The sequence below is a fragment of the Solenopsis invicta genome, chromosome 6 (genome assembly GCF_016802725.1).
Source record: "Solenopsis invicta isolate M01_SB chromosome 6, UNIL_Sinv_3.0, whole genome shotgun sequence".
Lineage (NCBI taxonomy): Eukaryota > Metazoa > Arthropoda > Insecta > Hymenoptera > Formicidae > Solenopsis > Solenopsis invicta.
The window spans coordinates 19,802,287-19,829,061 of record NC_052669.1 but is presented as its reverse complement, the minus strand read 5'-3'; the positions used below and the strand labels follow the sequence as shown (position 1 = coordinate 19,829,061).

At 35.6% G+C, this 26,775-nt stretch overlaps 4 protein-coding genes across 6 annotated transcripts; 2 read left to right on the top strand and 2 right to left on the bottom strand.

Moving 5' to 3' along the window:
- Positions 1-67: 67 nt before the first annotated feature.
- LOC105204082 lies at positions 68-15,448 on the bottom strand. 2 transcript variants are annotated; one of them, XM_039450790.1, is made up of 4 exons: positions 15,286-15,448; positions 8,110-8,319; positions 1,347-1,537; positions 68-1,064 (listed from the first exon to the last, which is right to left on the bottom strand). In XM_039450790.1, the coding sequence occupies exons 2-4, from the start codon at positions 8,288-8,290 to the stop codon at positions 669-671; spliced, it is 768 nt and encodes a 255-aa protein (XP_039306724.1). In that variant the 5' UTR covers positions 8,291-8,319; positions 15,286-15,448; the 3' UTR covers positions 68-668. The 2 variants fall into 2 exon arrangements, with proteins under 2 accessions (XP_039306724.1, XP_011171427.1); XM_011173125.3 differs by lacking the exons at positions 68-1,064; positions 1,347-1,537 and adding an exon at positions 4,216-5,003 and having other exon boundaries at positions 15,286-15,439.
- Positions 15,449-15,962: 514 nt separating this feature from the next.
- On the top strand, positions 15,963-21,988 carry LOC105204123 (meckelin). Its single transcript, XM_026134790.2, has 13 exons — positions 15,963-17,124; positions 17,200-17,361; positions 17,519-17,814; positions 17,922-18,116; positions 18,768-19,019; positions 19,090-19,244; positions 19,312-19,477; positions 19,553-19,837; positions 20,213-20,674; positions 20,760-21,028; positions 21,097-21,277; positions 21,421-21,628; positions 21,716-21,988. The coding sequence occupies exons 1-13, from the start codon at positions 16,881-16,883 to the stop codon at positions 21,937-21,939; spliced, it is 3,099 nt and encodes a 1,032-aa protein (XP_025990575.1). The 5' UTR covers positions 15,963-16,880; the 3' UTR covers positions 21,940-21,988.
- Positions 21,683-23,427, bottom strand: LOC105204081 (NADH dehydrogenase [ubiquinone] 1 beta subcomplex subunit 3). 2 transcript variants are annotated; one of them, XM_039450793.1, is made up of 2 exons: positions 23,325-23,427; positions 21,683-22,414 (listed from the first exon to the last, which is right to left on the bottom strand). In XM_039450793.1, exon 2 carries the CDS (start codon positions 22,412-22,414, stop codon positions 22,097-22,099), a length of 318 nt encoding a protein of 105 aa, XP_039306727.1. In that variant the 5' UTR covers positions 23,325-23,427; the 3' UTR covers positions 21,683-22,096. The 2 variants fall into 2 exon arrangements, with proteins under 2 accessions (XP_039306727.1, XP_011171425.1); XM_011173123.3 differs by having other exon boundaries at positions 23,257-23,411.
- A 110-nt stretch (positions 23,428-23,537) lies between these two features.
- LOC105204122 (nucleolar protein 58) lies at positions 23,538-26,724 on the top strand. The gene is made up of 4 exons (XM_026134792.2): positions 23,538-23,750; positions 23,917-23,993; positions 24,081-25,894; positions 26,309-26,724. Exons 1-4 carry the CDS (start codon positions 23,706-23,708, stop codon positions 26,446-26,448), a joined length of 2,076 nt encoding a protein of 691 aa, XP_025990577.1. The 5' UTR covers positions 23,538-23,705; the 3' UTR covers positions 26,449-26,724.
- The last annotated feature ends 51 nt before the right edge of the window (positions 26,725-26,775 follow it).

Here is a 26,775-nt window from a genome sequence, read left to right as displayed (position 1 = left end):
TTATCAAGAAATAAGTAATTTTATTCGATACTTATTTTATTTATCAAGAGTTTCTAGGGAAAAGTCGTTAAAACTATTTAATTTTATTTGATACTTAATCTTTATTATAAATACGAACAAACTATTTTTCTATTATAATAACAATCTGCTGGCACGGAAAATTATTTCAAGAAATAAAAGAAAATTTCTTGGATTAATTAAATGAATGAACGCAATTAATTAATTGTACTTTGATGAGAGAGGGATTAAGCAAAATATAATTAATAAAAATATCTTCGCGATTTTAAGTGCTTCTTCGTCATGACGTTAATAGAATGCCGAATATCTAATCTTTTGGAAAGTGAATATTAAAAATGCATCTTTAAATTAATCTGGAGTAGATTTTTCTTCTATAAAAATATAAGTCATTTTTAAATGAAAAAATTAAAAAAGAAGAATTAATTTGAGGAATTAGTCTTCAAAAATGCAACTTCAAAAAGGCATATTCTTGGTCCTATTTAAAATGATTTAAATTTGAACAAAGACAAAATTTTAATTTAGCCATTAATTATACAAGTACTTGATTCTTAAATAAAATGAAAAAAAAATTCCAAATTTTAAGAATCTTCGGCTAAAGTAAGATTAATAGATTTTACACACAGTATCGGATAGAAAAGCATTTTCGATCCTTAAAACGAAACGCTTTTCTTCCTCTTCAAAAACCGTCGCTTCATCGGCTGCATCGCGAGAGCTTCGAGCGGATCACCGATCTCGCCGGTATCAATTAGCGAGTTGATCCTGCGCTGTCTTCCTGTCTGAGCGGCTGGCTGAGTAGCTTCCGGCTCGTCGACCGACGACGTCTTGGGCCACTTCATCAGGAAGGTCTTGGGCTTCGGCTTCTCCAGCTCGACATTCCCGATCTTGCGCGTTCTGTCAAGTTTCTGCGCTACCGACATCGTCTGCTCGTTGTCATCCTGATTGTCGAACTTGGTTGCGTGACGCTGAAACACGATGTCGGCGGCCTCCAGCGTGCTCTTGGCCTTCTCTATCTCGGCGTTCAGATCAATCACGTCGAAGATGCGATCCTGCAAGCACGCAAGTGCGCCAGATAATGGCAAAAATATTGGTAAAACAGACAACATGAAGACTTTGTCTGTTCAATATGTTTAGGTAAGTTTAGATTACTCTCTCCCAGGAATTATTTGATCCTTATCCTTTACTGAATACAAGGATAAAATGATACCTGGGGGGGGGGGGCACTCGGGAGAGAAGGTGAACGCACCTTTTTGTAGCTTATTTTTTTTATTTAATCTTTGATTTTTAATATTAATTAAATTATCACCTTCCTCTTTCATTTATAATTCTACCTGCATATCTCGCCGCTTGCGTCTCAATTCCGCCATATCCTCCTCGAACGCGGCGGCCGCGCGTTCCTTGAAACGACGGTGAGTGAGCACGAAATCGTCCTCGTAAGGATCCTCCAGAATAGATCGACTACCGAGCAAAAAATCCAGCTCGTCGTAGGAATCATCGCGATTTCCCGACAGGTTACGAGAACCTAAAATATTAGTTGTGTTAAAATTATTATACGAGTATTATTGCTAAGATATTAATATCAATCTCATTTCTTAGTTGTGTAATGCAAATTTTTTTAAAATAAATTACCGTGTTGATAATAATTATATATACAATTTGAAATTAATTATGTTACATGATGCAGTAATTTTTAATAAAAACTGTTTCTAACAAAAACATTTTAATAAATTTTGCTTAATCTAAAGCACGCCATTATTGTCTGTAAGAATTTTACAGATATATGTATTGAATCGAATATGTAAATATTCGTTGATTTTATTTACAGCATTATAGAATATTGTAGATTCTTACCTGCAGAGTCTCAATGCAGTGCGGAATCTTGCATGCGGAAAATAGAAGGGAAAATATTGAGTAAAATGTCAAATAAATAAGAAAAATATAACAAAAACGGGGGAGATGCGGGAAAATTTGTGATGTACACACGTGTTACTTGACTTGTTCTCAGAAAAGAGTTTTCAAACGAGATTTATTCATAAATAAGAAAAAAAATATACATTTTTGTCATAAATTCAAAAGTTTCGCCGTGTGTTGAGTAATTTGCGTTACAGAACTTGTGTGTTCCCGAATGGCGAAGAATAGTTTGCAGAAAGAGACGACGTTTCGAAATGAACTTAACAAAATGCGGCTTTCCATCTTTTTGTAATATCGCACTGATAATAACAATTAGTTCTGTACGACAATAATTTTACCCCAATCGACACAATTTGTAACTACTGTATAATTTGGAAATAATATTTTATATAACAAATATATTTTGTGACAAATATATTTACATCATAATTATTTGTATTTGTTGCTTCCTTTTATGTAATACATATAATAAATGTGCTAATGCTACATATTGTTTATACGTAACAGGTATGTGATGCTTCGATATATAGAATTTCAACATTGACCACATGGACGTTATACAAAGAAGTAGTTAGTCGTATAAATCAAGTATATATGCCGTTATCGTTCATTTATAAAAAGAAATATTATACAACATGGCTGCAACTTTTATGTTATATAAAACTTACAGCTATTATATAGTGAACACAAAACTGTGCCGACTGGGCCATTGTATTAAAATGTAACGTAATTGTTAGGAACAATTAACATTTAAGCTCCTTCGATTGCGGAGCGGAAAAGCAAACAATTACGCGAGAGGTATCGCCCGAAAATACATTAAATCTTGAGCAATACAGGTTTTGTAATGTTCATCAAATCATCCATCGAATTTCGCGACATTAATTTGTAAAAAAAATAATCTAACTGTAAATAGAACGTATAAAATTTTGCAAAATTCTTTTATTTGTAACCGGAAACACACATGGTTATACAAAATAAAAATCCAACATAATCGATAGAACGAATTTGGATTTAGATCGTATCATTGAACCTGTCGTTATCGTTTTCCTCATTGCTAAAAATGAGGGATTGAGTGCATTTTCGAGAGAGATACGTCTCACATTAACATATTAATACATTTATAATTATAGAATTACGCGCAACAAATGCACGCGCAACACCGTGAGCGTAAGCGTCGATATCGGATACTGTCGATAAAATTTATTAACAATTTAGTTGCTAGTAAAATTTACCGACAGTTCACCGTCAATGAAGCACTATTAAAGTTAATGGAATCGTCGTAAGTACGTCCGTTTCGCGAACAGAGCAGCGACGATATGTATAATCAATATAATTTTTCGGCACCGCCGAAAAAATGGCGCATACATCGAAACAATTCTATAATCGTATACAAATTCAAATACAACAGTGCCTTACAGCGAACCGATTTACAATTATTATATTATCGAGATTGATCTTTTACGATGATTAAATACTTCTAATGATACTATTTAATAAATAATTTTTATATTTTAATACAAAAATTTTAATAATTTTAACAAAAACATTTAAAAAATGCAATTTTGAATTATATTGCTTTTATCTTGAGTTGATTCTTTGTAAGCACACAATATCCTTAGAATATTATATAAATATTATTAAAAATTAAAATAATATTAAAATAGTATTTCGAGAATATTAAAAACTACTTTTAATATTATAATATTTCGGGAATATTGTGTTAATATTATATTATATGTCCGTTTCTACGTAAATATTTGGAGCACTTCAATATCCATAGAATATTATGAAAATGTTTAACAAATGTTATTGTGATAAAAAAATTAATATGAATTATTGTGCATAAAATATTCATAAACTTTATAATTATTACATTTAAATGTTATAATATTTCCGATTATTTCAAATATTGAAATATTGAAATGTTAAATAATATTATTTACTTCTTCATCTAATATTCATATAATATTATCAGGAGTGGACATGTAACCATTTTTTTATTGATATTTCGGCATATTACTTAATATAAAAATAATATTACGCACTTATAAAGTTTATTTAACAATTTTATTCATTATATGTTTCGGAGAATTTAAATTAATATTTAAATAATATTTTTTTTGCAGAATAAAATCGGCGCATTTAATGACTAGAAGTTGCTTTTCTTGCGGTAGCTATGAACATTACGGAGCTAAACAACCCCTTTAATTGGTAAAAGTATACTGAATTAAGACCGAATCTTCTTCAAAAAGGTCCTTCCTTGAAGTTTTCAGCGTACAACGTTCATCATTTCAACGTACGGCTGTAAAACACCGTTGTGAGAATTAAGGTAGATCGCAAGAATCTCTAAAAGCTGACGTGCTTCTCCGCTCGTTCGGCGATGCGCACCTTCTTGCTGACGGCTGACTGTTGAAGAACATCGGCCTCAGACACGGCGGCATTCTCGTTGACGAGCGCCCTAAGGGCCGCCGCTCTGCGTTCCCTTTTGGCTTGTCTCTCTGCGAGTTCCTCCATCTCCGACTCGATGTCATGGAGGCGTGCCTTCGTCTGTTTAGCCCGGCTAGCGGCGGCGCTGGTCTGCGTTAAGGCCGCCAAGGGCGCTAAGTCGTCGTCCTCATTGAGTAACTTGGACCACCTAGCGTGCACCGGCTTGCTCTCGTCCTCGCGCTCCACCTCGTCGAAGAGCCTCGAGCGCCTCTTGAAGCTGCTGTCGGCGTCCTCGATCGCTGTTCTGGCACTCTTCCTGGCGGTCATCGCGTTCTCCAGGAGATCGGTAGCGTTTCGTCTAGCCTGGCCGGCGACGTTCGTGGCCTCGAGGTCGTCCTCGAGGCCTATCGCTGCCACTCGGGCACGAAATCGACGTGTCGTCGCCATCATCTCGTCCGCGAAATCGTCGCCCAGTCTGCGACGCGCCGGTATGCGTTGCCCACGACTGTCGTAGACGGTGTCCTCGTCGTCGAAAGCTAGCAGAGGGTCGGTGAAGGGCGGTGGTTGGGAGGCGCGGGTACGAGGGTCAAGGTCGAGGTCAGGGTCACGGCCGAGGGAGCCAGTGCGGGGACCGGAGAGGTCGCGCGTGCCTGCAAAAACCGACATCAGAAAAGAGCGTTGATTTGTGCGAATGAGGACGGGAGATGTTGGATGATGATGAGGATGTTGTCGAGAAGCGGCGCCGAACGATCGAAGTCGCATCAACAATTTTCAATGAAAGAGAAAAGCTGATGAGAGATGGATGGATGATTTGGCAGGAAAGAATGACGGAGAATCTCGCGAGCTCGCTATTAATTTAGCAATTAAATTATTTAAAAATATTCTTCATTGACATTTTACCGTCTTGATATGTCTCTTTACACCGAGGCACGTTGTAAAGATTACATTATTTTAATTACTATTTAAAATATAAATTATAACCAGTTGAGGGAAAATTCAAAGAAGACAGTATTTTGTTGGAGACGTCTTTATTTAAAATATCGTGTTTCACATTATGCGCCGATAGACATTGAGGTATATCAATCGTTTAAATCGATGTAATCGTCTTAAGCAAAATTAGAGAGGGACTCCATTTCCAACACTGGTTATAATTTAATCTATAAATCTCTAACGAAAACGTACATTGACGTTAGGCGCAACAGCAGGGTAAATATATAATCATATAATAAAGATTTACAAAGTTTGCACGTTGTTTCATAAATTATAATTATTCAAATTTACAATTATCTGATTAATTTTTCTAAATACTTTTTTTTTAAATATTGAAACAGTTCATAAAATAAAAGTATGTTTTGTTATATATAGATTGTGAACAACGAAATAATTGTGTATTTAATTTTTAAATAAATAGAATAATAATTGTGCAGTGCGAAAGAAAAATTACGTTGAGATTACCGTGTAAAAAAAAATCACGATCGATCTCGCCGGTTACATATCGTGCTTCTCCACTTACAACGATTCGGCCGAGCAAACTTTACACCGCGAATTGCACGTATTTTTAGTGTCGTTTGATCAAAAATAAATTCGGATGCGCATCGCATTAACAGCCTGGCACATCTACAAAATACCATCGGTGAGCTCGACTGTGCTAATAAACTAGTGGTCGCGCCTAACGTCAAGCACGACGCTCGCCACGTCCTCATCCTCCGGGTTTTGCACCACCGCGACGCAAGGGACATCATAGGTTGTCCCAGATAAGTATACAGCAGGAACCGATAACATGCACGTTCGTTTCCCTTTTTTCTATCAGAAATCTAATACGTTCACACTCAATCTCGATCTCGAGAGGGTCTTTCTTCTTTGCAACGTGATTAAGAAGAAAAAAGATATATTTTTAATGACGTGACTCTAAAGATTACAGCAATTACTTTCGCCTAAGCGCTACAATGTTCCTAGAATATTATACGAATATTATTACAAATTAAAATAATATTAAAATAATATTCTGAAAATATAATATTTTTTAAATATTTGTGGTATATTATTTTAATATCCGGAATATTATGAAAATCTACAAATATTATTTTTGCTCAAAACTTAATGTGAATTATACATAAAAAATGTATAAACTTTATAATTATTACATTTAAAAATTATAACATTATATTCCGGTAATTGAAATACTGAAGTAAATAATATTATTTACTTCTCATATAATATTCATTCTTTATCAATATTAAATAATATTTCAGGAATATTATTTAATATTAAATATTGCAGCGCTTATAGAGTTGCTAGAAGAAAAATAAAAAAAAAGAAGAAGAAGCCGAGTCAAATTTTCTCGAACGGCTCACGTACTCGCTTCTGGAATATGCTTCGGGCGCACAGACATTCAGCTATTTCCATCTACCCCTGTCGCGATCAACAATTTATCGATGCCGCTAATCCTCGTCTTTTATCTTTCTTTATTCTTCTATTTATATATATATATATGCAGCCGCGTAAATCTACCAGTCACCACCCGAGCGATCACTGTCAGTTTTATTGCGAACGCGTTATTCAAGAGGACACGCAACACCTTTCATAAATCGCCTCGCCGGCGATGTCATCTGTGTGTATACGAGGCGCGAACGACCTACGCGCGATAGTGTGCATGCGTGTAAAATGATCCGGGGGATCGACGAAGGCGAAGTTTCGCGACGTCGATGCCGGACGAAACGAGATGGCAGCCTCGAGGAAGCTGGCGCGTTGCGATCCGTCGATCTTCGTCGATGATCGTCGCAGCAAGCGCAACATATATGTATACGGTCAATCACACCAAGGCTGTCCGCGCAAAGTCAACGTATGCTTAGGAAACCAAACGTTTATTCAGCAAGATGATACATCAAATAGGAGAGACATATAATCCAGAGACTAACTACACAGACGGCAGGCAAGACAGTAAAAGATCGATGCACGCAAAGGGATGACATCAAAAAATTCGATCGAACGTTAGAATGTGAGGGCCTCCTTCTCGCTGCGTACCAGGACTGCGAGCTTTAACTTTAATAATGCCAATAAATCACGGAAAAAGCCGACGAGATGGCCGACTGTTCATACCGTTGAATCTCTCGCTGCGTCCATTTTTCTTCGTACATTAAAAAAAAATCTAATCTTACACGTTTCTTCACACAAGTATCTAGTGGATTAACTCTCAAATGATACTCGGTCTATTTTAGATATCTGTGATTAAATTTATTTCTGATATATTTTGCTGAGTAGTAAATATATACGTTACATGTTGGAACTCTAGGAAAATTCTAATCTAAAGCAAATACTTTACTGCGGGTGGCTATTTCTCTACGCGTATGTACACTTTCTGTATCACATCTTCGTTAACATAAAGATCTCTCATTTAAACAAAAATCCTGGACAACGATCTTTCCGTTCACATCCTAATCTCGAGCCCCGCATCGCGATCCTCGTGGTCACGTAAATCCGATGCCGAGGATCGCGATGCCGAATCGGATAAATCAATTGGCAGTGCCTCGCCTGGAGGCAAACCGATCATGCGAGTCGTGGGGAGTTGGGGTGAAGGGACGAGATGGAGAGGATTAGGGGAGGAAGTCGGACAAGAGTTTCTCTCAAGTCATTTTTCATTTGCACAACGAAATCTATTCAGCGAGCCCCGTCGACAATCTCTCGAGGAGGGTCTGGGAAGTCTTTTTTTTACAACACTCCTTCAAAACCACTTTGGAAAACGACTGAACAGGTTACCGAAGTCGTTACGGCGCGCCGCGATCTCGTCGGCTAGTGAGTTTCTCTGCTCCGGGAACAACGGCCGCCCGCTGTACTTCCGGTCTAGGTGGTCGACCATGGGCTTGTAATAGGACTCGCCCTTGTCGTAGTTGCTGCCGTAGATGAAGGTGCGCGGCCTGCTTAGGATTGGCCTCGACATCTCGAGATTCGGCTGCCTCTCCCTGTTATCTGCAAATCAGACACATTCTGCACTGCGATCCTCTCGCGAAGGTCTCTGGAGATTGACATTTTCTTTGGGAGAAATACGAGCTTTTTCAAAACGGTTCAAATTTGCTCCGATAAAAGGTGCTCTGACAGGAAATCTAATTTTATAACAGGATCTTGATGATTATCTAATTTAGTCGTAAACATTTTCTTTCGAGCTAATCGTCGAAGAATACTTTTTTTTTATAATAAAAAAGAAATATGTAAAAAATCTTCGATTAATCGTAATTATTATTTATTGAATAAATTGTCAAATTAGTGCATAATAATATTAATTTATAAATTGTGTGAGTTAATAAATTATAATAAACTTAATCGTAATAAATAGTACTAAATAATAAGAAATATTCCAAGTCTTAATCGTAACATTAAATCAAAAAATTTTTATTTAATCATATCTATCAACTTCTATTTAAGTTTATACTTTTTTTTAAGAAATAAAGAAGAAAATAAATTCACTAATTTAACTATTTACGTATTACGACAAGAAAATTGAGGAAAATGCACCATAAATTTGAGTGACCCTTTTTAGATATTTGGATAATTTTAGTATTGGAATTAATTATTATCAACTATCAATAATGTCAACTACATTATCAACTAAAACATTAATATCGCGATGGCATTGTTATTAATGACAACGAGAAGCTCTAATTCGAATATATGAGCAAACGTTCCGGTTGTGCGACAAGAAAATCTCGGAAAACGCACCATTATAAATTTAATTGACTTTTTTAAATCAGTCATTTAGCTGCTTTAGTGTTAGAATTAATTATTATTAACTATTAGCATTATCAACTACGTCAACTAACACTGATATCGCAATTGTTATACAACGGTGAGCTCTAATTCGGATATATGAGCACACGTTCTGGTTATGTGCCACCCACGCGTGGGTGGCCACGTGGGGAAAGCTAATAATGCTGAAAATCATTTCGCCAAACGCGCGTGCGACACGTGGTGGTCCCGGCCTCTCTTCGTCCTCCACGTGGCTTCCATTGGCGTACTATAACGCGCTAAATAGACAAAAGTCCAACGGATTCTCATCTCTTTCTCTCTCGGTAGCAATTTGGTTCGTCATCGTCGGCAAACTGGAGCGAGCGGCTGTACGCCGGTCGAAAATAACCCGCGTCTAATTTGGTGCCCGTGAACTGAACTGGCACGACGCGCACGAGGCCCGGGCCGCAATCTCCCTGAACACGAGGCGTGAATCCACGAGGCGAGCGCCCACTCTCCCTTTCTTCAGGGCCGATTTCTGCGTCTGTGTACGTGATCGCAGACGCGGTTTAATTATCGCGTTTTCGGCCTCTAAAAGAGACTAGGACACTCGGAGCGACGTATACCGCTCGCGATGGGCTCAACTGATTTTCTTAATCCGTATACTTTCCATCGATGTGACATCCATTGGATAAATAAATTTTTTAATTAAATTCTCTTGTACATGTAATACACGTTTGTGTAAAATATATTTAGCTTCGTTTTAATAGAATTTTCGTCATTTTTTCTTAAGATTTCGCTCTTTACTTTATACGTGAAACGCATAAATGATGTAAACGACAAATAGCGACGTATAAGAGTTTGATTACAAATTTTAGTACCAATTAAGATTATCATGAAGTATTATTCACTGAAATCTTTCGCCAACATGTCGCAAAAACGACAGCCATAATATCGGTGTTTATTGAGTAATGATTCAAATCTCCTCCTTGTCGCTTTCAATAACATCGTTGTGTCGCAAATTATCCTCAGCCTCGGATTGAAGATTAATGTCCGTCAACCCGCCTACATCTTTTGTTTCGAAATTATTTTTAAATTGAGAGGCTGCGACCGAGGTGAAAGATACGTACGTTGCACGTAGAAGACAAATGAGCATTGTACATTGACCTGTTTATTTTAGTTGACTATTAAATTGCTAAAGCTACCTCTTGTTTCGATTCTATCAATATACTTTAATTTTGTAACGATAAAATTGATTGAAAGAAAATCGTTGCGATTTATTTGTATAATAAGTATTTGTTTTACGCATTTTAATAATTCAAAAAATATATAATAAAAACTTTTTTAATAATATTTTTAATTTATCGCTTTTTAAATTAGAGTTAATCAAAATTTTTTAATTGAAATCGGTATAATTTTGCTAATTACTTATCAATTCGTGCAGTTTTCAAAATCTGTACTTTTATATATTAATATAATAATAAATAATAATTGAAATATTTGATTTAAATAAATTTTTTCGTTTTATTACAATTATTTCAAGACCATTATTCACAACAATTCTCTCTTCGCTTCTGATACATTTGCAAGCAAGTTAGTAACATTTAATTAAAAAAAAATTATAGTACAGAAAAATTAATCATGCAAAAATATTTACTTTTAAGATTTTAGAAAAAAATTTAAAATAAAATTTAGTTTTATGATCAAATCAATGGACAAATCATTTTAACCGTTTACATCATTTTTGGGAGATACACAAAATGAATAGAAAAGTCCTCTGAGAAATAAGCACGTGAATAGTAAATAAACTACACTCGGAAAAAATTGTTGAAAAACTAAATTATTTAATCCGATACATTCAAACTAAACATTGGGTTGATTTAATAACTATTTAATTGCATAAAAAAGATATAATTCATTCATGTCAACTATTAAAATTTTTTAATAAAGAATTAACTAAACTAACTCAATATTTAGTTGAACGTTTGTCTTACTAAATTTGCAAATCTTTTAACTTTATAAACGAATAAGACCTCAATAAGCAGACAATATTTTTTTTAATGTTTATTTTTATAAAAAGCATTTAAAAATTTAATATTGTCTGCTCATTGGGGCAATTATAGAACTATCAAGTAAAGTTATAAGTTTATAAACTTGAATTTAACGTTAACTGAATTTTCAAAAACAAAAATGATTTCATCATCAGTTCCAAATTTTGTCATTTCGTGACAATTTTCGCCTCATTTTAACATCTTTGTGTCCGTGACGCGTTAAGAGCGATGGACAACGCGTCAAGCGATGATAGAATTGTTTTGACAGCCAGTCTTTTTTAGACGATTCCTTCATCTATTACACGGGCAACAACAAGATGCATTTTTTTTTTTTTGGCCCGACCACGGATCATCGACGCAAATACATCCGATGATAAAAGTTGTTCGAAATAAGAGGTCGCGCCGAAATTGCGCGGCACGTTGGAAATAAATTCGCAGCTCGGAATAAACAGCATAAATGACATTTAGTACGTCCTCCCGATGAAGTATACGCGTTCACGTCGAATCGCACGTGCCAAAATGCGACGAATGATAGCTCTGACTTCTTTCGATTAGATTGTCCGCTCGACTTAATTGGCGAGTACGCGTCTGGCGCGCATCCGTTTGGAAAGTGGCTATGATTTAGAGCGAATCGGCTCATTACTCAATCCTTCGTTGACACAACCTTCGGCTATACATTGCGCCTTTTACTATGCGCAATGTATAGCCGCTCGTACGTTTCAATTCATTCAAATAAGTCGCGTAAGTTGGCATACGCGAATAGCGTTCCTTCTACGTGTCCAAATTGAATTAACACATTAGTTCATTTTGCTCTGTTCATTGAACAATATTTTTGGATTGGATAATATTTCCTAGAAGTATATTAATAAATTTCTTCCCTAACAATAACTGTCATTAATTATAAAAATATCTTAGGTACATTGATATTAAATAAAAAAATAATTTTAAGATTAGAACAAGGAATACTTGCGTATCATATTAAATTCATGTATTTTTAAATCTATTATTACGTGCCAATTTTCTCTTGAAAAAGAGAACTGATAAAGTGTTTTACTAAACTGATTATGATATCAGTAATTAATGATATTTCATAAGTTATGTTTTTAAATTGATGAAATATCATCAGTTACTGACACAGCAATCAGTTTATTGAAACACTTTTTCTTAAAAATTAATAATAATTTAGATATTTGTCCAAAAAAATCAGAATGTATTTAACTTTGTTTATTGTAATAAATTCCTTTACTTTAAGATTACCACGTTACTTCCTTTACTCACTTTACTTATTAAAAGATTAGCAATATAAAATACAAACAATATAAATTAAAAGTCAAAGATTGCTTTAATAATGAGAAAATACGTAATAACTCGATTATTAAAAATTTTTTAATGAAAAAAAATCAAAAGCAAAAAAAAACGAAGTGGACAGTGAGGTGAATCAGCAACAAGCTAGATGCACACGTATCGTACATAAATGCGGTAATGAGTTACAGCGGATATAATGCCAACTGTTTTAGATTCTGACTCAGCGAATCCCCGCTAGATCCACATTTCGAATTATTTAACGAATTCCGTCGAAACGGTGGACTTAAATAAATCCCGCAATTGCGTCGCGCTCTCGTGTCAATTCGCACCAAGTATCGGATGTCCATGTATATCGCGATTCCCTGGCAGCAAATGAGCGTTTAGCACATGAATGAAAGTTTAACAGACTCGTAAATGATCCCTCAATAGAGCATCTTCTCTACGGGCGACGGATCAATCTTTATTTGGTAGCGATAAACTATTTTCTCTTATAAAAGGCACAATTCTGGAGCAATGGCTAATTTTTATTTAATCGTGTTATCGATACTTCTTGATATCAATTTTTAACGCTTCAAATGTTTTCCTAGAGGAGCGACGATTAATTGTTAATTAACGCAATGTTGCCTTTCGCGTCGTCGGAATGCAATATTTGTGCGGCAACGATTTTAACATTAATAAATCGCTTATGAAGATATATTTATTTGGTTAATTGCTCTGCACAGTTAGATAACAAATTGCAATTTCTGATTCCGAAAATGGCAGTGATGTTAAACGATTGTTAGTGTACGATGTAATCTCACACGAAAAGAACGATTTCGTTGAAAGACACATCTGACAATGAAAATAATCATGTTGGATCATTGAATTAATTATATTGCGCTGTAAAAAAGATTTGGTAACTATTAGTACGTTACTTTAATGATTCAGCATAATTATTTTCAAATCTGTATTTCAATAAAATCGTTCTCTCAGTGCGTACGAACGAAGGATTTGCTAATACGCGCATATACGACGTGCCACGAACAAATTGTCGTTGATTTTCCGTACAAAATGATTGTAGATTCGTGTAAATTTACGCGTTCCACGCGCGAGGGAGCATGCAATAATACGAAACTGAATGTTTAGCCAGCGAGAACGGTCAGATCGCGTTCGTTCTCTATCGTTGCGTAAGGCCGCCAAATTTAGCTGGTGGACGGCACTTAAAAACGGCGATATCGATTACAAAATAATTCCGGCCGCGCACAATCGGCACTACCGTTTCAAAACACAATCGTGTAGTAACGCAATTAAATTGCAAACGCGATGTTAATTTGTCAATTAATTGTCAACATTACAAATTTTACATTATTAGAATTAGTAATAAGTTAATGCACACGCGTTCCGTATTAATTAATGTCATTTGGAAAAAAATAGTCTTGATTAAAATTATTAATTACACTGTCCACTGCATCACGCGAACATTATTTAAATATTAAAAGGATAACACGTTGCGGTTTTTATTTTATTATCATTTTATTATCATTTACCAGGTCAGAAATTCGTGCGTTGTTTAGCAAACTTCGCAGATGATTAACAAATGCGCAAATAAGTTTCCACATAACATCGTATTAACGTTAATATCAATTGCCTTGTAGGTATCCGATAACACAAAGAGCATATTGCATTAATTATTGATTAATCGGCGCGCTTCTTTGCGAAAACATTTTCGTCGTTAGAAGTTAAGTAAATCATGAAAGGTTGATAATATCGTTGGGTAAAAATTAGGTAATGTTCAATGATAAATTGTGCATTCATAACGAACGTTCACGTTGTTTCACAAAATCAAAATTATTTTCAAACTGTAGAGTAAAAATTCCATTGTAAAAAAAAAGGAAGGAAATGAATTTTAACATTTAGAAGAGATGGATAACGTTAATGATGTGCGCAAAGATGATTAACAGTAGCGTAATTAATTCGATTGCGCTTGCGCGAGGGTGTGCCAAGTGTGCGCTGTTAGAGATGAGCAGTTAGAGATGAGCACGTTTAGCAAAACATTTACGCGAATAAATAAGCGCGGTTTAATTGCGCGGAGCAATCGCATGATTATGATTTCGTAATCACGATTATGACAGACGATGTTTCTCAGCACTGCATTAACGATGCCAACGCCGATTAGGAACGCGAATAGCGTACGATCTTAATTTCATTCACAATGCGAATGATGGATCGCCACGTTGCGTCACGATTGAACGCGATAAAATACAAATGTAATTTATCAGAGCACCTTCTTGCAAAACTTTCTTCCAAAAAGGAATTTTTTTCGAAAATGTACAGGATATTTTTCTCTGAAAATGTCGGCACATATTTCCGAACTTTTTTTACTAAATATTTTAAACACGAAAGAAAGGAAAAAATATCGCCTTGGACTTTGAGAAAATCACGAAACAGTTTTCAAGCTGAGTGCAAAACTCTTTATCACGTATACGTCATCTTTAACGCTTTCGAAGAACTTTGATTCGAGTTTGGACATCTGAATCAAAGTGTAAAACATCTGGCATAAAAATCAAAAAATGATACACGGTAAAAAGGAGAAAATTTCCACGTATTCATCGAGAATAAAATCTTATTATTAAAAAAAAAATTGTTATAATAAGATATTTTTGTTCCCGGCACAAAGTAATCTTTGCGATGCGAAATTCAGAAATATATAAAAATAATCCAAGCGGATGGATTCCCCGCGACGAGATCTACGTCCGCGCACTGTCGGCGATCTGCACACCGGCGATCTGCACACCGCGTCGCGATCGATCGCGATCGATCTCTTTGCCGCGGGAAAAAAACGCGTGAAAACGCGGCGCGAAAATCAAGTCGCCCTTACCTAAAAAACGATTACGTGATGTTATCCCCCGGGATGCTGTTTCCTCGGAAGTAGCGGCGCGACTCCCACGGTCGTCGCGACGCCCGAATTATTTCCCACTCTTCGCGTTCGCTCTATCCCTACTTATCTACCTCCCGATGGTTCCACGGCGGCTGTGTGGAATCGACGCACAGTGGTTCCTTCAAAAACTGGCTGAAACTTCATTCTTTTGTTATTTAATTGTATAGTCGAAACGTAAAGCTCCTGGCAACAGCGTTAAACGCACAATATTCCTAGAATGATATTATATGAATATTATTAAAAATTAAAATAATATTGCTATGAATATTCCAAGAATATTATTTGATAATTTTGAATATTATGGAAATATTTTGTTAGTGTTATATGTCCACTTTATTGATGTATTATTTTAATATTCATGGAATATTATGAAAATATTCACAGTTTTAAGATTTGAAAGATTAAACATTTTTCTTAAAATATTATAAAATTATTAATAATAAATGATGTGTTCAAACTCTATCTTTTGTGTGGTACAACATTTCGTATACCTACTCTATTTTTTGCATAAACTTTATTTCATTTTAATAAAAAAAAACACATATTACATTAATATTTCATAATATTATTTAATATTATGTTATAATAATTAAAATATTTTTTACTTAATATTAAATAACTTCGCGCTTAGGGAAGTCGCTTGTTATGAGATACTTTTTTTAATGTTATTTATTTAATTTGTAAGATTGACTTCTATTTTCATGTGAAAATTATGGGAAATATATTTAAGTTTTATCGTCAAAAGTTAGCAATCGATAATAGCTATACTTTAGTGTATGTAAAATTTTTTTATTGCGTATGAAATGCTTGTATTACATAAAAGTAAGGAGAATGGCAAATTTTAATTTTAATTATATATAATAATTATATAATTTTTCGACGATTGTATTTGAAATAACTGTGTCATTTCAAAATACAAATAATCTAACAACAAGACTAGGAGTCAATCACAAATACATCAATCTTATACACTTATTATGAAATGAAATAGCCACAAAATACAAAACTTGAACTTTTTAAGTACTGATATTTCTTGAGTACCCTGAATAACTCTGTTACAAAGCTACCACGCCTTGTAATTTCATAGTTATTCAATCTAATCTTCATCAAATTTGATTTTAAAAGAAGACATTCTCCAGACGTCTGAAAAGATATATAAAGACGTCTATTAAACATGTCTAAGACGTTCAATATTCGCCTTTCAGACATGCGTGTTCTCTAGCAGATTTCACTTCAAAAGTAATAAATTCGTGATAGTATCAAATGCGCTTATTAGTTTCACAGAAACACATATTAGAAGCCTATCCCATAAGAGATAACTTTATCCAATATGTTATGTGTCTTTTTTTTTAATTTTAAGTTGTAAGAACTATTTGAACAAAAAATTATTAAAAAATGCAAAATAATATTAAAATAATTTTGGACGGCTTGAAGGCTCCTCTGGAATCACTGTAGGTACGAAAATTCACGATAAAATCAACGTATACCAGTATGGCTAGACACCGGATGGCCCGCCGCCAGCACCCGTCGTCGGCATGGCAACTTCGTCGGGACACGACGGCACAACAAATATGAATTGCGCCCGAGGCGGTCGCGATTGTTGCCTGACGCTGATTGCAATTTCTTTTGCGACCCTCGCGAGTGCGTTCCACGCGAACAACAATGAGGTGCTCGAGTACTGGGATCCGGATGCGTGCAAATACGACGAACACTTCGACGCAGTGTTCCTCTCCTGCTCGCGATGCAACGCCAGCCGGAATCTCGTGCCGGCCGTGGACCGTGGGTTCAATGTTTGACTTTATTCCTCGGCTACTTCGATCTGTTTCGATTACTCTCAACGTGTGTTCCTCGCAGATCTCCGGTGTCGGTGCGACGAGGTCAGCAGGACGATCGGTTTCGAGAACGGTAGCCCGCTCTGCGCCGCTTGCGGTCCCAACATGACCGCGACCGTCGATGGAAAGGATTGCATCCTGCGCCCGAATGCAACATGCAAATGCTCTTCGAATCAAATAAGACGTAATCTTAATTAACGAATATTCTTAACTAGACCGTTAATTTAGAAAATTTCTACGATTAAATTGGAGACAAAGTTTATAAATTTCAGAAAAAGAAAAGAATAGATTAATTGTTTAATAAAAAATTTATTAAACAAATTTCTTATTCTTTCTCGCAGTGGACAGAAATGTAAATGGTGCACTGCTGGATACTGTGCTCTGCGTAACCTGCATCGAGGGCACGTATCCGTCTCCCGATTGCTCGAAATGCTTGCCGTGTGGCGAATACAATGGTCACGTTAATTGCATGTGCCCAAGCACGACGCACGTGAGACTACGGAATTATTGTGTGCACAAAGACGACGTCGCCGACTGGCCGGACATCAGGGGCACGTACCTGATGAAGTTCCGCAGCGGAAACGTCGACAGTTATTATCTGAGAAGCGAGCTGCAAGTCGCGGTGCACCTCTGCAAGGTACCCTCCTCGAAAGCGCGAGAGGAGCAATAATAATCACAGTGGCTTATTAAATTAATGATGATTGTACGATGGCACATGAAGATCCTGTGATTAATGGTTTTCAGATGAAAGACAGGATGGCGTGCGAGCATTTGTCAAACATTTGCGTCCTGACCCTTTACAGCGACGGTGTAGCTTGTATGTTTTTTATGCACACGCCCATGGCACCCGTATGGTTGTTTTACAATAGACAAGATGCAGCAGCGGTGATGAACAACACGAGGATATCTGAAAGATACAGCCTCAGAAAAGGAGACAATGTACGGTATAGGATCATTATAGACATTAGAGTATTATCACAAAATTATTATTTTTATAAATGCAAATGTTTCTTATACTTATCGTCACATTTATCTATTCTTGCTTATATCAATTATATTTATATTATTCTTATAATTATATATCAATATTTTTTAGTGAAAGTGTTTGTGAGAGAGAATTTAAGTTTAATGTTCGAAGTTCAGTTTAAGTTTTTAAACTTAAAACTTGAAATAGGAAAAAGGTATATAAATTTCGAACATCTTTAGTTTATTATAAATGAAATTTATATATAAAGCTTAAACGATATCTATATTTGTGTAACACATATATTTCTTTTTTATTTTGGATTCTAAACTTATTTCATAAAATACTGGTAATAATGTAAAAGAATTTATTTTACTTCTCATGTATCGTGCTGTTTTAATAACGTGAAGAGTTAGCCACGAAATTCAAATTGTCAAATTGGTTCACCTCTTCCTAATCTCTTGGAGAGCGCGAAATTAGAATGCGATTTCACTCGTATTATTCCTCGTTGATACATATTCTCGTTCAAAACTCTCTTATTTATCAATTATCTTGAAAAGACGTAAATTTACATGAATACACAAATATATTAAAATGCAAACAAAATAATATGTATATATTTTTAGAATACTTTCCTCGATTTCACGATCGCGAGATTTGCATTAAACGGCAAATTTTTGTCCATCGGCAGACCTACGCTGCCATGCCAATTTTTAAGAAACGTGAGGTTCGGCGTAAATTTCAACAAAAGGTGTAAAACCACCGCTGCTGAATTGTTCAATACACAAATAGAATTGCTGTCTCCTTACTTAACATTCAGAGAGGACAATAAATCATTTATACATGCGTTACCCATAATCGTTAAGTCACCAGATCAGGTAAGATTTCGATAATTGTAGCAACAATAAAAAAATTTATATTATTAATATATTTCCTCACTCTGTGTAGAATATTAAAGAAATTTCGGGTCAGCAACTGGTGCGAAAATTCTTTCTAGTCGACAATATAAGCGGTTTCAAAGCGTTATCTGCGTTTACGAAAAACGGATTCATGAAAGCGTCGACGCTATCCACGCTTCGTTATATGAAATCTCTGACTATTTTGTAAGTCCCTCGAAGTTCTCGTTAGAAATTTTTCGGCGGGCAAAATCGACGATAATTCTACTTTCAGAGTGAACGTTCAGAATGGACAAGCTCACGGCAAGATTTTCGCGCCCATTCTGATCGTGGAATACGACGAGCTGAGGTATCAAAATCTCCTCGACAACTCCGACGTCACAATAGATTATAAAGTCGCATTTGTATTGAAAGATAACGATATAGATTATAATATTCAGGTAAAAATTCGTACGATAGTATTCTAATTTTTTTTTAAATATCTGAAAAAATATATATATACATAAATATTTTAGATAACTATCGGAGTGTTTACTGGAATGGCATTGATATTTTCCATTATCAAGGCATGGAGTTATTATAAACGCAATTACAACAGCAATCTCAGCGTAGCTGTTTTACTGTGGTTTCTGATCTACGCCATGGGTGCAGTTGGGAACGCAATCACATTTGTGTGCATCAGTACGTGCGTGTATCTCTTCATCTTTTACAAAGGTCAAACTGTGCCGTATGTTCTTCTTCCCGATGAAGATAGCGAAGGAAATATCCGAACGTATATTATCGTAGCATTTAGCTTTAAAGTAAGTAAAGCTATACAAACACGACGTTGTATCTAAACTTTATCTGAAATTAATAGAAACACGTTAATGATTTTAATGCCGCATGAAATCCATAGCATCTTAATATTAAATACAAATTTTTAAATAGGGCTAATAAGAGTCTAGCAGGAACGACAGTAAGCAATTTTATTTAATAAAATAGTTATATATATATATATACAATACACAATATTTTATATATAATTATTGCGTTATTTTATCAAATAAAATTGTGCATCACGCCCGTGCTACATTCTTATTAGCCATATTTTTAAATTTGTATTTATTTCAATTTCAAAAACCTTTATTCTTCATTAAAAATTTTAATAATAATGTTTTAATGTTACTTTAACTTAGATTGCAGAAATGATAGGGTTCATCTATCAGCATTGGGGTTTGAGCGTGTTCTTCATCGATTGGGAACAACCGAGGACGATACACGATCAACCGAAGTACGACTCCCCGCATACTTCTTTACGGAAATTGTATTCCAACAGATTTCCGAAGGGTGAGAATAAATCTTCGAGAATAACGTCGGACATCATCGCGTCCAAGCGAAAGAGGAGGAATACGAACAGGAATGCAAGCCCCAGTGAAATGTCAAAGTCTTCTTCAATCGAAAAATACTCGCCGGATTTCTCTTCTGTCTGTTCGATTGCGAGATCGCCTTTGCAAGACACGACCGAGCGTGGGCATACGCATGATTTCCCGATCAGCGTTTGGAGAACTTATTACATCGCGAACGAGTGGTGTAAACTGCAAACCAGAAGAAGGATAAATATAACATTGCAATCGATTTACACTCTGTGTGTCTTGCAGGTCAGTCACGACAAAAAAAAAAAAGAAAATTCAATTTCATTTACAGCGCAAAAAGATCGAATAATTATTTCCATATCATTTTTAGATATTCAATTTGGAATCGTGGATGCTGACAATACCAGAATCGACTGCCGCGGGCAGATCTCCCCAAGCGGAGAACAATTTTACGCTGCAGTTCGCGATTTGTACGTTCGTGTACATAATCGTGTATCTCGCGCAATGGTTGATCCGCTTTATATTTTACGAGAGATATATTAGAAACAGACTACACAAGTTTGTAGATCTATGCTCGATCGCAAACATCAGCGTGTTCATCTTGGCGCACAATTATTATGGCTTTTATATCCATGGAAGGTAATTTAAACGTGTCTTTCGTAAGATGAAAGATGTAAGATGAAGGATGTAATTTTGTTGCTTGATAGATCGGTACATGGATTTGCGGACACTGATCTTCCTACTCTGATAAACGACCTGAAAAAGGAAGAAGATGATTTGTGTGCGCACAGAGGTCTGGTACCCGGCACGACCGACCAGACTTTTATATTATCGTTGACCGAATCGTTCAAATCGTTATATGACGAACTCATGAGGCAAAGGAACAATGTATGTACAAAATTGTTCATGAAGAAGCATTGTTAACAATATTTCGTTTATCTTCATGTGTCTAAAAGAGAAAACCTATTATTAAAAAAAGAGTATACATTTTGAAAATAACTATTATACATTTTGCAATATAATTTACACAGGGAAGCATAGGAATTTTGAAAGAAAATGACACACCTAGAAATTGGAAACAATTATTTGAAACCAGGTCAAAAGTTAGACTTTTTTTAATGCAGTTCCTGGATCATAGCTCGGAAAATGAAGATTACATAATCAAGGAACAGCACATATTAGAGAAGCTATGGGATATTTTTTTCATTGATGCCAAAGACAAATCCGTCTTCTACATTGGTATTGCAAAACTGCCAAGTCTTTTAATAATAAAATATTAACGTAGGCATTTCGTCGGTTTAATGAATCTAATTTTTATTTTTGCAGATAACAGTTATTCTTTCAACAAAGTAGTTCTTCACGGAAACGAATGGTTACTGATGACCTTCGAGATTACCGTATTCGCCTTCTTTTTGACGTTATATAACTCTTATACTTTCGCCTGTATAGCGACGGTTATCATATCGCAATTCTTCTTAATAATCATTAAATGCAATGTTAAAAGAAATGTTTGCAACAAATCGTTATTGGATAAGAGATTCCTAATGTAACCATAAAAAATAAATGAATAACAGTAATTAAAACAGATATTGAAATTGATACATTATAATTATTACTTTTATAATTTATTTTCATAGCTTATTTGGATACCTTTTACACTCTACTATTTCTTACTTTTTCTTGCCACGTTAATAACTAAAACGAGCATTAATGACCGTCCCCATGATGGCCATCCCCGTGATGTCCATGACCTGAGTAGTCGATTCCAAAATATTGTTCAACAGCTATGGTTATCAGGAACGCCGGTACACCAATTCGCCAGCCTCTGGTTAAAGTTATTAGGGCGCGCATCGCAGGTGTGTTGGTCCTTTTGTAGCGCCATACATGATTTCTGAGCCAGGGATCCCTCAGTCCTCTCTTGGCCAACTCTTCTTGGACACGTTTCAGTTCTGGGACATCTTCCACCTTATAAATGTCAGGGCTGGGTATTTTGTACGGTGGTTCATGGTGTCCATGACCTCCCATCTGTGGAAAATATAATTCATATACATATATCTCAAGTAATTACCTTGGAAGAGAAAAAATATAATCAATTATCACGATAATGACTCAAGTATTTATTACTTTGTTTAATTATATTACACAAAGTGTAGAAAATTAGCAAAACAAAATATTACAGCAAGAAAATTCTTAAATATAAAGTTAAAAAATTATTTATAACTTTTATTTTAAGCAATAGTTTCTAAAATATAAGAAAACTCAAAGCTCTCTCTAGTTAATTGCAAATCACATTTAGATGATCACCTGTTCATGAACCATGCATATGATTTTATTATTCACACAACAGATAATCTGTGATTGAGTGCATTAAGGCTTCATACTTCCAAAACTTTTAACTACTACCATTTGAAATCAAAATTTACAAATAATAAATAACTTTATTTTATTAAGAACCTTCTTGCTATTTTTACTAGTATTTTGGTTCGCAAATTTTAGGATACTTTGTATATAAATTTAAGAATAATTATTAATTGGTTGACAAGAACAATTATTCATTTCTTTGCTATCTTCTAGTTAACATCACAATCGTGCAAAACATTTACATTGCATACCGATACAAAAATTCCACCACTGATACAATAGTTATAAGAATAAATTTCGTTTCTATTCACGTTTTGATAATAATAACAAATTTTATAGCAATATGCTCCTCAATGATCACACTCTACTTTTAATTACATGTCTTTAGTTATAGTAGAGGTTAATTGCTATAGATTATATCTAAACAAAGCGTAGGTCCTAAGATTAAAACTATGAAGCAAAAAAATAATTCGCGATATTATTAAGAAATATTTATTGTCACGTACACTGTGAAAATGTGGCTGTTATTTGTTAAATCAAGATTACGTAATTAATCTCTTTTGGAGCAACTGACTTTAAATCCCAAGACGATAAACACTACCCTTCTCTTCTACGCCATGTTCGACAAAAAAAGATTTGTTCTTTTTAGCTGAACTAGTGCAGCCAGAGCAACTAAAAAGAACAGACCTACTATAGAGTGGAAGAAAAATAACGTTTCCCATTGGATCATTGGTACGCGATGCGTAGAGGCATCGGACACCGGATTGGACGTCAAACCGGATACGGTGTAAATTGTGAATTCTTGAGAACACACGCCAACACATGTCGAGCCGCCAAGATCCATTTCTATCGTTCCGGCGTGGAATTTAGCGTGGTTGAATGTTTGTTCGTTGATCTAAAAACTGTATGAAACCGATCGTCTTGAAATTTGAGTTGCGAAAATAACGCAGCGATCATGTTGGTGCTATTCGAGACGTCAGCGGGCTACGCGATCTTCAAGGTATGCCTGAAGTTTGTCGGAAGTACGAAACCTCCTAACCTTAGCGATCGCACACGTGTCAACCTCGTTTTATTTTCCGTTGCGCACATCGCGCACGGAGCAAGATTGCCCAAAGATAATATTATGAGATTATAAATCTATGGCTTAAATAACAATTCATTTGTAGGTATTGGACGAGAACAAAATCGCAAAATCGGAGAATCTGTATCAGGATTTTGAACAACCTGAAACCGCCAGTAAAATGTAAGTTTTTCTTTCAGGAGCCATTATTTCCTTTATTCGAGTGTACTGCCATTTATTGACTGCCCTCACGTACTTTCTACCTTGCAGACTTAAGTTGACATATTTTCACAAGTTTGAGGATACCACTGAAGCATTAGCCGCTACCACAGCGCTTGTGGAAGGCAAGCTATCCAAGTCCTTGAAGAAAACGCTCAAGAGCTGTTGCAAGGAGGCCCATGAACAACTAGCAGTCGCCGATGCCAAATTAGGATGTGCCATCAAAGAGAAGCTGTCCTTGTCATGCATAAGCAATACTGCAGTGCAGGAGTTGATGAGATGCATCAGAAGCCAAATGGATAGCCTCATTACTGGGGTGACCAAGAAGGAGATGTCAGCCATGGCGTTGGGCCTGGCGCACAGTCTTTCCAGATACAAGCTGAAGTTCTCACCCGATAAGATTGATACTATGGTAATTCAGGGAGTATCCTTGCTAGATGATCTGGACAAGGAACTGAACAACTACATAATGCGGGCGCGTGAATGGTACGGCTGGCACTTTCCCGAGCTGAGTAAGATTGTGACTGACAATTTTACATACATAAAAACTATGCAGATCATTGGTCAGCGGGAACAAATCGAGAGATGCGATCTGTCTGATATTCTAACGGAGGATATCGAAAAGCAGGTGAGACAGGCTGCAGAAACCTCGATGGGCTCGGAGATCTCTGAGGACGACGTCTCTCTCATGCTCGATCTGTGCACTGAGATACTCGAGCTGCACAAGTACCGATCCGAGTTGAACGATTATCTAAAAAGTAGAATGATGACGCTGGCGCCAAATCTGTCAATCCTTGTCGGCGATCTGATCGGTGCACGTTTGATATCCAAGGCCGGCTCTCTGCACAATCTCGCCAAACATCCGGCGTCTACCTTACAGATTCTCGGTGCAGAGAAGGCACTGTTCCGCGCTCTCAAAGCGAATAAGAACACGCCCAAGTATGGTTTAATCTATCACTCTCAGCTTGTTGGTCAGTCTTCAATCAAAAACAAGGGCAAGATATCCAGGATGCTGGCAGCGAAAGCCTCTCTGGCGACGAGGTTTGATGCATTAAGAGATAGCACGGAGGACCCCACTCTCGTTACCAACCTTGGCATAGAGCACAGAGAGAAGCTGGAGAGGCGACTAAAGTTACTCGAATCGGGAAATATAAAACGAATAAGTGGCACCGCCAGAGCGAAGACTACGTTTGAGAAATATCACAGCAAAAACGAATACAAGCAATATTCCACATCTGTAGATTCAACTCTGCCCACTCCATCGACTTCGACTCAGAAGAGGGTTTTAATTGAAGAAATTAAGGAAGGAGACACAAAGGAAAGTGAAGACATACCTAAGAAAAAGAAAAAGAAACACAGCACAAATCATGAACAGACGGAAGTTAAAGAGGAAGAAGTGCAAGTCGAGGAGGAAGCAGAAACGGGTGCTGTGCCGAAGAAAAAGAAAAAACATAGTCTAACAGAATCTAATATAAAAGCAGAATTTAAGATAGAACAAGGAGAATGTTCTGGTGTACAAATAAAAACGGAATCAGATGTCATTTCGAAGAAAAAAAAGAAACGTCTAGAAATAAAAGCAGAAGACACAACAGAAACTTCTGGAGATCAAGAAGAGATAAAAATGAAAACGGAATCGGATGCTGTGCCGAAGAAAAAAAAGAAAAAGCACAGCATAGAACCTAACACAGAAGACATGGGCGAGACTTCTGGTACACAAGAAGCACAAACTGAAGTGGATTCAGATATCGTATCAAAGAAGAAAAAAAAGAAAAAGAAAGAATCGAGTGAAACTGAGGAGGCAGTATCTGTGAAAGCTGAAGAAACATTTGACGCGGATGTTTCACTTGAAGCTGGAACGAGTGAAGGTAAAAGATTTGGATTTGATGGAGTAAAGAATAAATAACTGATTCTCAATTTTCACATTTTATCATTAAATATTTTAATTTAATTGAACAATGATTTAAACTGTCACAAAAAATGTAAACTTGTAGATATTCCAGAATCTAGATTTTTTTAAAAGAAATATAAAAGTATATTTAAAAATATTTGAACCTCTTTTGTAATTGAGGACGTTCAAAGATCTTTTTTAAGTATCTAGATTTCTACAATTTCAAAATTGTAATTAAATACATTCTAGTTAGTTAATAAAATTTTGATGCACTGATAGAGGCTTGTCTAATTGATGTCTAATTGTAAGCAGATTTTTATTCTATTAAATTATGCAATTTTGTAATAATCGAACAGCTGTCTGAGTAATATCTTATAATTTCCATTTGCAGAGAAAAAGAAGAAGAAGAAGAAGAAGAAAGAAAAAGAAAGTGAGGAGATGCAACAAACGACAGTATCTGTTGAAGAAGTAGAGGAACCAGTTTCGAGCGAGAAGAAGAAAAAGAAAAAAAAGAAATCAAAGCAAGATTAAACTTAAATAGGGTGCATAGGATAAAAATACAAGTTTTTATATTAAACGTCTACACATATAATATAAATATTTTTAATAAAATGCAAGCAAAAAAAGCTAGAAAATTCTGCGATTTATTATTGAAGTTGTTTCTTGTCTTGAGATTTTGTTTTCATAAATTGAAATCGTTAACGTTACAAATAAGATTTTTAACCAGCATCAATATAATTAAAGGATTGACTCGTGTAAAATATTGTATAGTTTTCGTAATAAATACATTAATGCATCATTTTAAAATTTTCTTTTTTCTTTTGAAAATTCATATCTATATTTGTAAAGTATGCAAAA

Bases quoted from the DNA above. Each gene is read 5' to 3' on its own strand.
- LOC105204123 (XM_026134790.2), top strand. From the start codon at position 16,881: ATGGCAACTTCGTCGGGACACGACGGCACAACAAATATGAATTGCGCC. The intron at 17,362-17,518 runs GTAATCTTAATT...TCTTTCTCGCAG, and splicing joins CTCTTCGAATCAAATAAGAC to TGGACAGAAATGTAAATGGT. The intron at 19,245-19,311 runs GTAAGTCCCTCG...TTCTACTTTCAG, and splicing joins ATGAAATCTCTGACTATTTT to AGTGAACGTTCAGAATGGAC.
- LOC105204082 (XM_011173125.3), bottom strand. From the start codon at position 8,290: ATGTCGAGGCCAATCCTAAGCAGGCCGCGCACCTTCATCTACGGCAGC. The intron at 5,004-8,109 runs GTAACCTGTTCA...CGGTTTTTGCAG, and splicing joins GGCGCGCCGTAACGACTTCG to GCACGCGCGACCTCTCCGGT.
- LOC105204081 (XM_039450793.1), bottom strand. From the start codon at position 22,414: ATGGGAGGTCATGGACACCATGAACCACCGTACAAAATACCCAGCCCT.
- LOC105204122 (XM_026134792.2), top strand. From the start codon at position 23,706: ATGTTGGTGCTATTCGAGACGTCAGCGGGCTACGCGATCTTCAAG. The intron at 23,994-24,080 runs GTAAGTTTTTCT...TCTACCTTGCAG, and splicing joins CCTGAAACCGCCAGTAAAAT to ACTTAAGTTGACATATTTTC. The intron at 25,895-26,308 runs GTAAAAGATTTG...TTCCATTTGCAG, and splicing joins TGAAGCTGGAACGAGTGAAG to AGAAAAAGAAGAAGAAGAAG.